This window comes from Botryllus schlosseri, chromosome 12 (assembly GCF_051294905.1).
Source record: "Botryllus schlosseri isolate E-star chromosome 12, Bs_hap1, whole genome shotgun sequence".
Classification (NCBI taxonomy): domain Eukaryota; kingdom Metazoa; phylum Chordata; class Ascidiacea; order Stolidobranchia; family Styelidae; genus Botryllus; species Botryllus schlosseri.
The window spans coordinates 7,860,715-7,872,804 of record NC_137247.1 but is presented as its reverse complement, the minus strand read 5'-3'; the positions used below and the strand labels follow the sequence as shown (position 1 = coordinate 7,872,804).

The window sequence follows — 12,090 nt, the reverse complement described above, 5'->3', positions numbered from 1 at the left end:
TTTCTAAATTTTAATTATGAGGGTGGGTGACCAATCCAGAAGTTTGTATAGGTCGTCGAGGCGTAATAACTTGGGAATCGGGGCTTAGGAATCGGAATACTTTCGGTGAAAACAACGAAATACAGGATTCGTATGTCTAAGTAGGCTATACCTTATATTTGGATCTTGGTTGCTTTCACACACTATTTAGCGTCCACTTGCAACGTAATTTTATTATTTATTACGTTGCAAGTGGACGCTAAATAGGGTGTGAAAGCAACCAAGATCCTAATATTATCTATATCGTCTGCTATCGGTTCAAAGAATTATTTAAGTATACCTTGTGATTGGCTGATCGACATGTGAGCACGTGGCATTTGAGCATGTGGCTGAAGTATACGGTTATGGTGGGGTTGAGGCTCTGCGTAGGGGTCAAGGTTGTGGTGTTCGGATGAGAGTATAGTTTGGGGATGATAAAGTCATATTTCGGGCATCTTCCGGTTTTTATGAATCACTTTGTTGCATGTTGTTATTTTTTTTATCTCCCATCGGGTTTCTAGGCATTGTAGAAATATATATTGGTATCGCTCAAACGTACCGGAAGAACCTTCATTCATCAGACGCACACGATTCCGACTTGATATTTGTTTATGGGGTGCATCATTTTCCTCTGCGATTCGCATTTGTACGGTGGGGGTCGGATTACGCTATTATATCAAAAACGAGAAATCCATGTCACCCCGAATCACACCAAGCGTGAATAAAATTTTCAAGTTTAATTTAAATCTCTTAATGATTTGAGAACCAATTAGTTGTTTCAAATTGGATATTGACGGCCGCCTGCGGCAACACAACGCTGATTTAATTATGTGTAGACGACCACATATTTATTGTATAGCGGCTGCATGCGACCGTATGTCCGTTGGTTGGCCACCTCTGGTCTGTTAAATTAAGAATGAACAAGGCTGCAACGTATGGGAAATTTACAAGAACTCTGCGTACAGCTGATGTGAAGTGAAGAATGAACATTATACAAAATTGCACACCCGGTCAACAAGTTCTGAAGCATAACTTTATTAACTATGCCTATAGACTGTGATAGTTAGCAATTGGTTTCTATTTTAATGTGGATCTGGTACACCCCAGTACACCCCATCCTAGTGGTGAACCCGTTTAAAATTTTGGTACACCCTAGGGCAGGGGTATGCCAAGCATAAGGTCCGCGGGCCGCATCCGGCCGGCGAAGTAACTTTAAGGAAATTGAAAAATCATTGTATTACCCAGCACATTTGCAACAAATGGTTAGATTTGTCGACAGAAATAGGCTACTTTCATTGAATAATCCCTCAAGAAAACAAAAGTGGAGTATTTTAATATGCCACATTATAACCACGTGACAGCTGTGTTATGGCTTCACTCTAATCACCACTAGAAACAAGTCACTGGCATTGACACCCAAGGCAAGTAACTCTTCACAGGAGCACAAACACCAATGCGAAACCGTTACATGAAGCTTACACGTAGAACAAAATATCCACAAAATTATAATTCAAATAGTTGTTGTCGCATTGCAGCATCAGCTTAAAATTCCCAGGCCTCTACAGAAACCCGAATCGCGATTTAATACTGATGAACCAAATTCCCAAAACCGCGTTTTCAGCTAAATCTCTTGTATTCCTCGCAACGCATACCCATAGGGATAACGCCACATTGCGAGTAAAAAAGGGATCATTGAAATATGCCAACTGGTATCGTCGTAAGAGCCACTGTTTAGCGGTTTATAACTGTATTCAACTGTACTGCCCAATCATCGTACTTTTGTCAATCCAATTGTTGGCGAATGTAGGTATTGAAAGAATATAACCCCTATGATCCGTAATATAATATCGTGCGTATATACGCTTAGTAATCAAGTAGGCCTATTCACGTGAAAAACAAGGGCATGGATTTTGAGGTAACATTTTGGAATCATTTGAGTGGTCCGGCCCGCGAGCGATCTGATGGTTTGAGTCCGACTCGCGACGCAAGCTGAGTTTGACACCCCTTCCATCGTGTGTACGACACACCCGGTTGAAGAGCCCTTCCTAAGGATATGTTGCTGCGGCGCGAACCGTAGCGGAAATAAAATAGAGGAATGTATATTCACAGAACACAGGAATAATTGTAAATAGTAAGTGATGCTGGTTACCTTGTCATTGTTTCGATTCTCACGAAAATCTTTCTGGATCATGGAAAGTATAGAAATTGTATCGTCGCGAAGTTTTTTGTACTCCGAGAAGTCTGAATATATATGGATAGTATCTTGTGATATTTCAGTCCTATAACCTAATATGAAATCTCTAGTGTGGACCGTGGAGCATATGTCAATCGGTGTGACTGAGCGGGGATATATACAGGCTTATATTTTCGCTATGGCCCGTTTCCAGGCCAACACATATATCAGAAATGCAACAGCATGACATTCCAAGCACATATCTCGGAAGTAGCATAATTTCGCATGCAATTATATTATTATCTTGGTTTTCTGTTTACCTTTTATTCTTGTTGTCAGAATAATGCATCAAAGCAAGTAATAGTCAGTTAAAATTGCTTGCTTATCTCAGACATAATTTCTGGAAAAATACGCTATAGTTCAGAAATTTTCCCTAGTGTGGAGCCTAGTTTCGACATATCTAGGCTCGCATATCGAAGAGAAGACTAACGCGAACCGAATTTTCGCAGCAACCCAAGTCTAAACGCCCCCTTTTATTTTACAATTTTTTATCGACACCTTCGGGTATAAACATCAGCAGTGATTTCAGAGCTCTAGCTCCTATATATAATGATTGCAATGCGATGTTCTGAAATCACTTTATTAGGAATACCATGGTACGAAACATGATAGTACGATTCGTACTGTAAGACCGTAAGGTTACTCACGGGCTACATCAGGCATTGGTGAAGGGTTTTCTTTGGAGTCTTTGCAGCTGCTACAACAACAACGCAGTGATTGTAAGCATTCGAGCTTGCGAAGGCGATCAACCCATTTGAATCTTTTGTGTACGCCATCACAGCATGTCGTGCAACGTCCCTCTTCGGCATCTAAATACAGTATGGGAACTTCACACTGCATAACACTATGTGCGGGTCTATACGGTCAAACTTTGAATGTTTCATTATGAAAATGTGCTTAGGTGTGTGTGTGTGGAGTTACATTTAAAACAAGGGTTGTTTTAAAACTTTTTCTATAATACCTTGTTTCAAACGAAGGTCAATTCATTTGCATGGACTGATGTATTTGTTGGCCATCTTGTTCGCATAAGATATAATTACGACCTCACCATACAGTCTGAATGGGTAAATTCAGCTACCCGCCCCTTTGCCTCATACCATACCACCAATTTCAAACTAGAAACCCTGTCCTCATGAAATAGCGGTTCTATCTCCAATATTTCTTAGGTTATTGCCATGGACATCTAGATATCCCTGCTTATTTTCATTTCTGTATTACGTAGCCTTTTATCCGTCATTGGTAGGTTGTGGATATTTAAATGTCGTTAATGCTAGTTGTAGTTGTAGTTGCGCATTTTCAAAATACAGTCATTTGTATACAAGCCCGACTGTGAATGAAATCTGTGAGTATAAAAAGCCACATAACGGCGTAGAATAGGTCATACATCAATAATAAAAAAAAATATAATCGGTGGTTTTATTGGTCAACTGGCGCCAAGCAGATCGTATCAGCAGCTTGTTGGTATCAGTCAGGTATTCATATGTGACTCATAGGAAGTTAACTTGGAGTGAGCAACTCGACCAATACCAACGGCAGCTTCTGCTGTTGAAAATTAACAAGATATTGTGACCCATATTTGTGAGCCCTACTTTTTAATTTTCTGCTCGAACGCCACAAAGAAGTTGAAACGCCACTTGTTCTAAATGCAACACTAGCTACACACACACAACCCTAATTACCTTCAAGTGAGGGAGTTTTCGGTAGCGCGGTTCGCAGTCGTATAATCTTCTTTCGATCATAAATGTTGGTTTTCCGATCTACAAATTTGGCATGTATTAGATCAATCAGTATAGTTCTGTCTTATGGCGCTATGTTAACCATAAGTCGGAACTGGATCATTGCTGTAATCAGTAATATCCAAGTAGGTCGGTAGGTATCAAGGGGAAATGGAGCTTAGCTACTCGGCTTTTTGTCCCAGGACGATATATGGCAATAATATCCAAGTGATATTTCCTATAGTCGGTGGATCATGCGGGATCAGGCTTCAAGCACGTGACCGCCGCTTGGCGGCTCTTTAAGCAACATAACCCTTTCACCCCTGTTTACTTACCGCTGTACTCAACTACTCATCTATGAGTAGAAGTAGTGTGTTTCGAAGCAGCCCAAAACTATTTCAAGTAGTGGTTTTGAAACGCTCTCGGGCCGTCAGAGGCTGGAAACTGGACGTATGCGGACTGTGCAGAAAGATGGGTTTCGGATTCTATATGGGCTCCATACAGGAGATATATATTTTCAACAGCAGAAGGATTCGACCGTATCATGTGATACAAATGATACATCTGCTATAGAACAGTGGTTCTCTACCTTTTTCGCACCAGTGCCACCTTCCACAAAATTTGATGGTATGGCACGTGCCTCGTTCGTATTACATGACCCGTATAGTATATAGGCTAATAGCCGATGAACGATATGAATAAGTTTTATCGGATACTACATTAACGCTTTGCACGATAATAATACGAATGCAACTGAAAATATGGAGATCGAATAATTTCAAGCAATCAGCTGAGCTCTCTTTTCCCCTACAGTCGCTGCACTCGAAAATTCTAGACTCTCCGGGAAAACAACGCCTGCAATTATCCCTCTTGTTCTCTCTGTTATTGGAATTACATAATACTTCTACTTGGATAAGTGTAAATAGCGAAAAAATAATGGTAATCAAGTCACGAAATATAATGTAGAACTATAGTGGAAAATTATGTTTACTTGAGTAAGTACTGCAAGTGGGGAAAAAATACTGAGTACTTCGTTTATTGGCCACCTCTTGTCATAAGCGAGAGAAAAACCAATTCGATATGACTCGGTATTCCATTCAATATATATGTATATAACGTGGCCTGCAAACAATCCTCCTGCAAAAAGCCTCTATTTGGTAACAAACAATATATCTATACTGTCAAATTGAGTCACTCCAAGCTTTTTGACCAATTGAACCGGTAAAATTTCAGTGCAAACTTTATTGCCCGAAAGTAACTACGACAAACCATATGATACTCGAAACGAAAAATTATAACTCTAATTTAATATAACGTCGGCTGCTCTCTCTCTCTCTCTATAAAATCACACCTCCTGCGGGTGGTTCTATTGGAGCTTTAGCATGATAAATTCTCGCTAAAACCACCGAGTTGGTTTTGAATATTGGGTATATTTTGGAAGAAATGCTACTTCGCTTCTTGCTTGATTCTATTATACTGCGGAATGTCGGTAAATTGTACAGACTAATTTTCTCTAATTTTGTTTAAAACGTTTTCTTTGCTATCACATGTTACTGCTCTTAAACGAATTGTAGGCTACTTGCAGTTGACGCTGATAGGATCGAAATGTATTTGGCACGTCAGCCGGAAAAGTGACGCGGACTGGTGCTGATTCATGGATCGGCATTTGGGAACCACTGCTCTGAAGCAGTGCGTTTCCACCATAGTGCCGTGAGAGATTTGATGGTGTTCTGTAACCGGCTAAATTATGTTAAAATATGTATGTTTCAGTGATTTTTTCGTTCAGATGAAAGATTTTTCAGATATGTTCTACGGAACCGTCGCACTCAAATTAGATGTCATGCGTGAAGTCTTTCAGTTCATAATCTGATGTAAACGGCGAAAACTATGCAATGATTCAAACCCCACGTTGATCATTACCCACCGCCAATGCTTTTTTTTGAAATTCAAAATTTCCAACTGCAATAAATTCGCTTCTACCGCTTCTACGCGTGCGTGCCTCGAATGCCAGGTAACTCGACAATACAATAATGGGAGCCGCAGCATATGCAAACCCTACGCTCTCACAAATATCGCCGAGTGAGATAAATCGTGAAACTAAATATTGGGCTTCTTTAATGTGAGCGGCTTTCGGTGAATATATAAGGGTAGCTAGCTATGAGCGCTACTCGGGCCACCAACATAATGTATGTCTCGGCTAGGCCACTATCCCGATATTTTTATTTCTCTGCGTCTGTAACAGTGTTTCTCAACGATGTTCAACACTAGGGGCTCTATGAGCCAGTATCAGAGTTCCGCGGAGGACAAGAGACATGCTCAAATCATAGGTATGATTTGTGATGATACGCCCGTCTTCACAGGTCATTATAGGCCCGATCAATAGTCGAATTGTGACTATTATGTTGGTATAGGTCGTGTGCAGTGGCGTACGCAGTAGAGGTTTTGGGATTCGAAATCGAAACTCCGTCCTTCTGAAATGCCAATTTGATCTCCAATAAATATAAGCTGATTTCTCATTAAGCAATTGTTATCACGCTGTTGCTTTTCGGTCGAATAATACATTGACACTTTCCAAGGTGAAGCCTCGCATTTCCTAACTGGTATCTAATAAAGGGACCCACAGGCAGAATTCATACTGTTTTGGTTTTGTGTGGAAGCTATATTTAATGGTTTTCTAATTTTAACACTCTGCCGATCCACCGGCCATTTTGTGCACGAGCAATCTATAGTAATGTATCAGATGTGTAGTTAGATGTGTTTTGTGGTAGATTTTTGTCTTTATGAATCATCGCAAATTTGGGGTTCTGCGAAGGCTTGCACATCAACGCAAGTGTTCCGCTGGCTAGTAAAGGTTAAGGACCACTGGTATATAATAATAGATCACTTTTAATATTCTTGTATCGCAGGAATATAGGTAGGGCGATGTCCCACTTACCCATGGAACGAGTCACCGCTAGCATTCATGAATCGTATGCTAGAATTGTCACTTGGTCAGTCCAATTTCTAGGGATTTGCTTTGATCACCTTAGATTCTTTACTGAGGCTGGCATTGCTAATGATATCACAAAAGTCTTTCCTCGTGACTTGATTTCTAGTGTATACGTCATACAACTACCAGAGAGCTCACGGCTGCGGGCTCTTCCGCCCATATCTGAGTTGTTTTTCGAGCATGACCTGCATGGATTTCATGATTTTTCTCCTTGAAATTTGTTTTTTCTTTGAACATCATGCTCGTCGGGTCATATTTACGCTCCAAAATTAATTATTAGATTAGTGAGAGCACTTCACTTCGCCATTGTCGTTGGATTTCACCGCTTTACCAACGACAGAATCTCTTTCGCGTAATATGAGATCGGCTTTAGCCTTGGCTTGATGCGGTGTAGATTCATTGAATATTGACATCACGTCACAGAAGTTCATCATAGGGGAACTCATGGAATCGTTGTTTTAAATGCTAGCATCACTACAATCATATTGACGTGTTGCACTAAATAACATGTAACTGTATGATAGCTTATGCACGCGGTTAGACCGGGTGTCAATCCAAAGAATAATCTAATATATTATTATCTGAGCATTTACTTCCAACAGGGCCACTGGGAGAGTGACAGTTTAGGCACCCGCGTGTGTTAGACAAAGGGGTCGGTTTTCACTGGCAGCACATTCGAATATACCTCGATATTTCATGATCTGGCAATTTATCTTCCCATACTGAACATGCCTATCGTATTAACATTCGCAGTGCGGCGATATAACGCCCGATAGATGCTGCGTACTAATTGCGTCGAGAGGAAACAACACAAATTTGCAGGATCTGCTGTGGTAACGAAGCAACATTTGAACTATTGGAATTGCAATGTCAGGGATTAAAATTTACTTTTAAGTCTGTATGATTGTAATTGTTAAAGTACCGCCAGCTTTCAGTTTCACAGTTATATCAGGCAAATTATTTACTTCTTTACCAAGCATGCGAAATATTCAGATTATGTCGAAGAATACTTCGAAGGCGTCTTATGTCCTCCAAAAAACTTGAGCATTTAACTGACAAAATACTTCGCTGTTAATTGGTCCTCTTTGAGAACTGTTCAATCATGGGATCGTGCAAAAATTATCCCCTAACATGCGATCGCAATGCAGAAAGGTTTGTGAAGCTCTGCTGTATACTGCAGCGTTGTCTACAAATTATGCTACCAACAGTCTGTCTAACTCGTAATGTCGTTAAAAGGTGGTGGTCCAGCGGAATATTGTTATTACTGAAATTTCGGTAAATGCTATGGTTGCTACAGTAAAGTTGCACGTTTTTAACGATTATATACGCGTATGTAATTGTGAAAGATGAGTCTTATGAGTCAAGCGTTACCATTCTCCAAAGAGAACAATGAGTCGTACAGTCCTACTGTCTACCGAACTAAAGTATCTAGAGTTACCGCGGTAGCTCGTTACCGAATATATTAGAATATACGCGGGGATATTGTTTCAAACAGATTTACGTTTATGGGCATCTCATTCAATCCTGTCGCAATCGTAACGTTCTATTCGCAACGTATAGAATATCTCAGTTTTTACCGAACTATCAACCGCTGTCACCGAGTTGGTAATCTTATTGATTCATATAATTATTGTTAGTATTGTGAAAGTACAATTAATTTGCAAGGTAATTTGTGACAGATGGTGTTACAGACTGCTGCGTACCTGAACTTTATCGGTGATAAGCCCCACCAAACCATATTATATTACTATTAATAATATTATTATTATTGACGTTCAAAGTCAAAGCTCCCATTGTCTTTGTTGACATGTTGTCAACTGATGTGTCGATTAGGGTAAAACGCAAATATCTCATTGTTGAATCAATTTACCGTTTGAATTTTCTACAGCAGTGAGATACTCAAAAGTTCTCCATCGTCACTGAATATCGCTGAGCTAGTCATAAGGCAAGGGAGCAGTGTCAAATAAAGAATCGATTTTGACAAAATGTCAATTCACGTGCCAACATGGGTTAATGACGGCGCGTGCGACAAATTCGTCATTCACAAATGATCAATTAATTAATTAATCCTGTTAATCAAATTACCTATTTATCTAACTATAATTATCTATCTCATGTAATTTATCCACTTTAATCTCTAGCTCAGGTATGATTGATTTAGGTTTAATTTGACCAGAAACCATGGACACATGAACTTTAATACGCGAAAATGCTGTATCATATCATATTGAGCATAAATATGGTCCCTAATAATCTGTCCCAACGATTTCTGCTATTCAAATGCCGCATAACCCGTTCGACTTGATGGATCTTGTCAGCTTACATTGGCCGAAATAAGATTCACATTATGCTTAAGTAGCATCATACTATACGAATTACCTTCTTCTGTTTCGTTATAACGGTGTCCAGCTGACGGTGACTGGCGTGGCGTTACTTGAGGACTAGAATATGAAGCAGCGCCTGTCATGTGATTTAAAAAATTATTCAACTGTATGAAGATGTTAGTCATGACGAAATCTGGTAAAAAGACCCTTACATACCAATAATGAGGCATAAAAACAGTTTTGTACATTGTCGTTAATATAACAAACGTTATAATAAATGAATTCCAAACAGGTTTCCTAGTACAAAACCCTGCGATCGTTTCGTTGCCGAACTTCGGCAAGAATTATAGCACCGGGATTTTGTTGGGGGAACTAAATTAATGATGAAGATTGATTTCAGTCGACCTATAAAGACTTGGATTGGATCCTATTATGGCATTCTGATTGGCGATTGCAACCATATATCGTCTTCCCATTGATAGCGTGACCTAGACTTCAGCTTTAAATCCGAATTAAAAGCCTCGCCATCTGATCCCAGCTCTAGAATTATTTACTATTGCATTCTGTTGTTTGTGTGGTCTGCAAAATTGCAGTTTAGAACCTGAATAGAGAAATTGGAGATTAAATTTATTGTGTGGAAGACTCTCGATACAGCAAAAAAGATTTATCGACATGTGGATAGCGGAACATCGCTAAAGATACCAAAACGCTTATAATTAATAATTAATTACAAATCGAGGCCAGACCGATCATTAATTAAAAGTGCGTCATAATAGGAACACGCAATATCACTGGTATAATGGATATTCTGAACTAACCAGGATCGGGCTCGACAATATTCATGTCCTCTGACTGCGTGGTCAATCAGGCGCACTGAAAAGAAATGTTATACTCCCTAGTTTGCGATTCCACGGATTCATTCCCTGCTGAAGGCCGCTGTGCATCCTGCTCATTATATATGTTGCAGCATAGTAGTATCCATAGCAATCATATTGTTACCTTTGTCACTTGATACTAATGCCAAATGGATAGGCATAACCTTTTCATAAGAGTGGATCATCGCATATCCGCGGAACATTGTCGGCAATTGTCCTTCGCGTTTTACATCATGCCGGAGCATCTATTGCTATAGTGGAGGAGCTTCACAGTGATTGAAATGAATAGTATTGTGGTGTCATATGTATCATTTGTTCTCGCGATCACAATAATGCTTGTTGATGTAATTTCAATAGTACCTGTTGTTATAAGTAGTTACTTGGTGAAGTATTGGACGCTTCAGTTCTGTACAGAGACTATTTTGGACCAGACAGACGAATGTTTTGCTACAATAGCGAAACGTATAAAACAGGTCCTATTCTGATGAGACTGGTGTGTGTTAGAAATTGCTATTTTCCTGAAAGCCGTGTTGCATCACCATGCAGCGGAATGGAGAATGTCCATTGTCCGTGCAGTAATTGTTTGGCTTATTCACTTCGTTTTATAGTTATTTACAAGTAATCTCATGTGATATAGAGACCAGGGGAATTTTACGGCTCAATTATAGGAATGGACAAAATTGATCAGCGGGCAGTTCAAATTGAACCCCAGTACACATACTCGAATCTCATCAGATCTCTATACTCTCCACTTATTTTATATGTGACAAGACAATACTAGCAGTTCTTCGGAGTTATGGATTGTTGAATGAGCGCGTTCGGCACACACATAATTGTATTGCTTACATGCGACATAACTCAAGTTTTAAGGCTCGTACGTGCGCTTGATCAAATTACGCCAGATCCTTATCATCCTTTTTACCAATTTATCTATCCTATAGATTCGCTTTGGAGCACCCTGTATAACCCATATTTAATAGACCCCATTCGCTTTGAAATGCGCGTGGGACTTACGCACCCTAAAACGCCGAATCAAATTTCTGCCCATTATGTTATGAGCTGCATAATTCATAGGAGGTGTACCTGTATATAGATTACTTAATAATCTGCACTATGAGCAAAGTTTCGATGTATTCACTAGTCTAGTGGCTTAGAATGAGTCGATCCATAAACCAATCCGACTAGATTAGAGTCGCAGACGTTCTCAACCCATGTATGGTCGAGACCCAATTTCGGATTTTAAAGCGTTCTGCGTTTCCCCTCAAGATATTATAAGCTGATTACTAAATAAAGGCGGCCTATAACTTGGCCTGAACTATACTCACGGCCTAGTTGGTAGGCTGATCACTTCAAAAAGATTACAACCTTCGATGAAATCTACACCTTGCCAATTTGGGACGCGAATCAGTAAATAAAAAATACAAACCCCATTAAAAAGGCAACTGACCCCAACCCGAAACCTCTGTATTATATAGATTGAGTCTGCTTGTACTCGAGTCATTCCTTCTGAATTGGTTCATAATATATATTTTGACAATCGCTCCGCCTATCCAGATTAATCCTGACACGTTCTTGCAAGACACTACTTCGAGAATGCATGTAAAATATAGCATTCGCTCAACGCTGGAAATAGCTGTAGTATTGTCAATTCAGCGTGAATAATATAGATTGTATCTTGAAAATAAAAACGAGGCGACTTTAAGATCAACTAGTACCGACTATTTGAAACCTGACACCGCTCATTGCTCCAACATGCCCCTTATTAGCACCCGTGAATGAATGCCTTATTACAACAACCAAAATCCCACAACGGTACAATACTAATTAGATGTCCCGGAGCTTACGATAAGTTATGTCCCAATTTGCCGAAATCCAGATCCATGCATTCATAGCATTGACTTGCAGTTACCGCTTATTATGACGGCATGTTCTTCTG

The 12,090-nt window shown here is 39.7% G+C and overlaps 1 protein-coding gene across 2 annotated transcripts in view; it reads right to left on the bottom strand.

The window, feature by feature from the left end:
• Positions 1-11,711, bottom strand: part of LOC145452299 (uncharacterized) — an 83,613-nt gene extending 71,902 nt beyond the window's left edge. The window contains exons 1-6 of one of the 2 annotated variants that reach the window (XM_080330511.1): positions 10,279-11,710; positions 10,098-10,224; positions 9,335-9,415; positions 3,931-4,008; positions 2,899-3,060; positions 2,168-2,259 (exon numbers count right to left, since the gene is read on the bottom strand). In XM_080330511.1, coding sequence (XP_080186637.1) covers positions 2,168-2,259; positions 2,899-3,060; positions 3,931-4,008; positions 9,335-9,415; positions 10,098-10,122 — 438 coding nt within the window. In that variant the 5' untranslated portion in view covers positions 10,123-10,224; positions 10,279-11,710. Of the gene's footprint in view, positions 1-2,167; positions 2,260-2,898; positions 3,061-3,930; positions 4,009-9,334; positions 9,416-10,097; positions 10,225-10,278 lie in introns of both variants that reach the window. The other variant, XM_080330510.1, reaches the window with a different exon arrangement.
• Between the last annotated feature and the right edge of the window lie 379 nt (positions 11,712-12,090).